Genomic DNA, 4,531 nt, shown 5'->3' on the forward strand with positions numbered 1-4,531 from the left:
CTACTAAATTTAAATTATCAGTTAACTCGGCTTCGCACTATTCGAAATTCTAATACGTAACAGTACTCGTGTTTGTTTTTGTTTTTTTATTACTGGTTCTTATATTTTTCTACAGGCATTTCATTTGTATTATATTTTTACTGGATTATTTAAATGTTCATAACTGCAGCGAAAATTATTTTATAGGTTTTACAAAAGTTGGACAAAGTCATCAGTATTTTTGGTCGGTGTTAAGAGTTCACTGTCAATAGTAAAGAAATGTAAACTTGTAAAACATATTTAGTGTAATAATACATACTTCAACAATTCATTACACTGTAATGTTTATAACTACTGATATATGCAGGAAGTTTCTTAGCGATACATCAACTCAAAATATACAAACTTTTATAATATTGTGTCTCATTAATTATATAATACAAGTTAAGTGTAGTGCAATCACAGAACAAGAATAAAACCACATTAAGAAGTTACATTCGTCACAATAATGTATATAAATACGTTTACTTAAAGAGCAAACTTATTTTTGGATAAAAGTAGTAAAGAAACAAAAGTTCATAAATAGGGAACGTGGGATGAATATAAACACAACTCTTTATAGTGTACAAATAAGACCTCCATGAAGACAGATCCACTGATCTGCATTTATTTCCGTGAGAAAATGATAGTGTCAGTCATCGTTAGACATCTGGTTGTCTTCACCTCCTGAAAAACAAACACAACAATAATTGTTTAAAAAAAATTAAAACCATAAAAATAAACTAATATTTTAAAACATCTCTATATTTTAATAATTATACTAGGTATTTTCTTACATTTTACAGTTGTGTGAAGTATGGTACCTTTAGCTAGTTTGGAGGATGGCCCTTTTATTTCTACATTTTGGATTAGCATTTTAGCCTTGATTTTTTCTTCGAATACTTCATTTTAACAGAATTTTCTATATTTTTATTAAATGTTTCGAAACGTCTATATTTCTGGAAGAGAAATGATCTTCTTGATTTTATTTGAAGCCTGATACCTTCAATAAGCGAGCATGTAATTTTCATGTTGTGGTTTTAATCATAATTTGTATGAATCGTTTAGCTAAACATAGAATACAATGTCAGCGTGCCAAACACATCATAAAAATGCATATAAATTGGTCTCAGAACAACTAACTTTCCAACTTGGAACCTGTATTTACATTACATGCATCAAGGGAAATTTTATTTTATTATTTTTTTTTCTTTTCCGAAACAAAGTTCCGTATATTATCTCTATATTAAAACTAAAAGACAGGTAGGACTTGTGATAAAATCACAAGTACTTGCAACATACGTAACTTAGACGTCACACTAATGTATTTAGGTACATTTCAGTTTACAACTTTTAGATTTATCGCATATGGGTCACAAGTATATTAAATTTCTTTTTCTTAGAAATAATTTTGATTACTCACATCTGAATTAAAAGACTAGCACGTTCAAATACTCACGAGAGCAAATGTTTCGGTTAGTTGGGAAACATTTCCTTTTTAGTTAATAATTGGATATGATTTTGATACCATAAAAAGAGTTAATAAACCAACGTTATTTTTCTATTATTTTACAATAAATATAAAGCATATTTTTGAACTTGGTTAAAAACTTACGCACATTAAAACAACATTTGGGTTAATACAACAAATACTAATAAATGAAAATAAAATACAGAGTTAATTAAAAAAAGGATCATGTAATACATTTAAAAGAGCAGATGCCAGACAACTGGCGCCACGACTGTCTCGTGAGTAAACAGCGATTTCACCAGTTTGGGTTTGTTTTGAAATTCGCACAAAGCTAAACGAGGGCTATCTGCGCTAGCCGTCCGTAATTTAGCAGTGAAAGAGTAGAGGGAAAGCAGCTAGTCATCACCACCCATCGCCAACTCTTTGAATACTCTTTTAACAACGATTAGTGGGATTGGCCGTTACGTTATAAAGCCCCCACAGCTAAAAGGGCGAAGATGTTTGGTGGGAAGGGGATTCGAACCCGCGACTCACAGATTGTAAGTTGTGCTTCCTAACCACCTGGCCATGCCGGGCCTACACCACTTGTATCCTACATGTCTTGGGTGCGAGACCAAGGATATATGAATTACGACTGAGATTCTTCCGCTCGCTTTAATAGACTATGTAACTGTTTTTATCATCTTTTGAAGGTCAAATTTTAAGCCAGAAAATATGAAAATTGGACCATGAATGGCATTAGAAGGTATTTTATAAAGAAAATCTTTACAATATATGACACAAACACTTTCTCGATGATCATGCACTGATCATAGAAAAGAAGATTTCTAGGTCCTCGATATTACAGTTTAAACTTCAGATGGCATTGTCGCAGTTGTTTCCGCACTTTTCAACAGGACCAACAATCCATACAATATAAATTTTAGATGTTAAAACAGTAATATTAGAGTAACAAATTAAGGAAAAACTTACACTGTTTTTAAAATACTGATTGATCTTTTTTTAGATTGTTTTGTTAGTTGCCCATTTAAAATAGGCCTGCATGGCCAAGTGGGTAGGGCGCTTGACTTGCAATCTCCAAACATGCTCGCCCTTTCAGCCGTGGAGGCGTTATAATGTGGCGGTGAATCCCATTATTCGTTGGTAAAATAGTAGCTCAAATGTTTCTAGTCTTTCACTGTTAAATTACGGACGGCTAGCGCAGATAGCCCTCGTGCAGCTTTACGCGAAATTCAAAACAAATCCATTTAAAAACAATTACTGATCTGTTGTTTTCTTAATGATATTTTGTTTCTAAGCTATCGAACTTATTAGTTAAGCCAGACGAAAACTGTAAAATTATAAATAAAAAATAACAAGGATTTCTAATTAATAAGATATTTATAGGCATAAGATGAGATTTTTCCTTAACAAGCAGAAATACTTTCTGTCGAAAGTTTTATTAGACTCATGCAACACCTACTGATTTATTTGAAAAAGGAATCTAACCTGCACGATCAAGACTCAAATACGGTGAAGGCACCCTATTTCAAGCCAGTTACTTTAAGCCTTTTTCAATTTGAGTTTGTTCAAACAGACGCATGTCAATACAAGTCACAGTAATACCATTTATTAGCAAAAATTATACCTCTTCGTACAGAATTATCGTGTGTCCGAATTGACGATATTCCTGCATTTGAAAAAAACATTCTCCTTGCACGTACTATATGGAACTATAACAACACGACAACGTAAAAATGGCTTTAAAAAAATACCCTTAGCAATAACCAGTCCTCCATAAGTCTTTGCAAGCTTCTTCTTAAAGTTGTTAACTATTATGATACATAACCAAGTATAGTACTTTTCACACATATATTAGATTTTTTAGGTGTTACTAGAATAATTTTATAGACAAGAAATAATTCATTTAATCTTTAAGTTTATTTTAGAATGTTCTAAAGGCTGAGTGACCTTTTTTGTGGTTAATTTTTATTTTTTGAGAAATATGGTGATTTCAACAATAATAAAGACTTTAACTTAGGAGCAAAGTGATTAAAATATCCTTAACTAACTAGCTAAAATTTTAGGAAACATCTGCCCATATCTTAATAATACTCCTTAGTTGACTATTACAAATAAACACAGTAATTTTAAAAACAAATTAGCATTATATAATGATTTTAAAAATCCATCACACATCATCGTTAACCCTAATTTTACAATAATAATCGTATGGCGGTAGAAATCATGATTTTTTTTTTAAACATGAGTTCAGGAGGTAAATTAGTTAGAGAGATTGTTTAAAATCATTTTTATTTTCATTAATACTGCAATCATTGCTAAGCTCTTATGTCTATAAGCAGTACAAAACCATCGAGGTTGAAAACGCATGTATAAGCAACATTATGCCATCAAACGATTTGGTTTTTCTATACTTGGATTTCGCATTAAATCAACCATAATTTTGAATGGATGACCAAGAGAAGACAAACCACCCACCGCTAACTTTCAGGATTCTCTTATCAAATCAAATAGTAGGATTTCATCGTTATTCTTATAACGCACACGTGATCCCAGGATGCAGAGCGGGATCTTTTGTGTGTATGTGTGGCGGTAACGGGACGCGAACCACAGAACTTTAGCTCTACAGTTGGGAAGCTGGCCACTGGGCTGCGTTCTGTTTTTAAATGACTTAACGTTCGCAAGTTTCCATTTTGTTTGATTCATAATGAGCTTCGAAAACTAATGCATCAAAATCGCAAGTTGCTATAGCAAGTTTATAACTAATTTCCAATTTTTGAAAGTTATTAAAATAGTTTGTTTGTTTGCAATTAAGCACAAAGCTACACAATGGGCTATCTGTGCTCTGCCCACCACGGGTATCGAAACCCGGATTCTAGCGTTCTAAGTCCGCAGACATACCGCTGTGCCACTGGGAGGCTATTAAAATAGAACTGTTATATGGTTACTTGTGTTACCTGCTTTCATAATTAAAGAATTTTAAAATTAAAATGAAAGTTAGCTGTATCAAAACCTAGTAAAATATTGGACACGCTAGTAATT

General features: G+C 32.3%; 1 protein-coding gene across 4 annotated transcripts in view; it reads right to left on the reverse strand.

The window, feature by feature from the left end:
• Positions 1–351: 351 nt before the first annotated feature.
• The window catches only part of LOC111085155, a 7,552-nt gene continuing 3,372 nt past the window's right edge, over positions 352–4,531 (reverse strand). For all 4 annotated transcript variants that reach the window (XM_022382527.1, XM_022382525.1, XM_022382528.1 and 1 more), the window contains exon 4: positions 352–705. In XM_022382527.1, the coding sequence (XP_022238235.1) occupies positions 671–705 (35 nt within the window). In that variant the 3' untranslated portion in view covers positions 352–670. The remainder of the gene's footprint in view (positions 706–4,531) is intronic.

The sequence above is a fragment of the Limulus polyphemus genome, unplaced genomic scaffold, assembly GCF_000517525.1.
Source record: "Limulus polyphemus unplaced genomic scaffold, Limulus_polyphemus-2.1.2 Scaffold254, whole genome shotgun sequence".
NCBI lineage: Eukaryota > Metazoa > Arthropoda > Merostomata > Xiphosura > Limulidae > Limulus > Limulus polyphemus.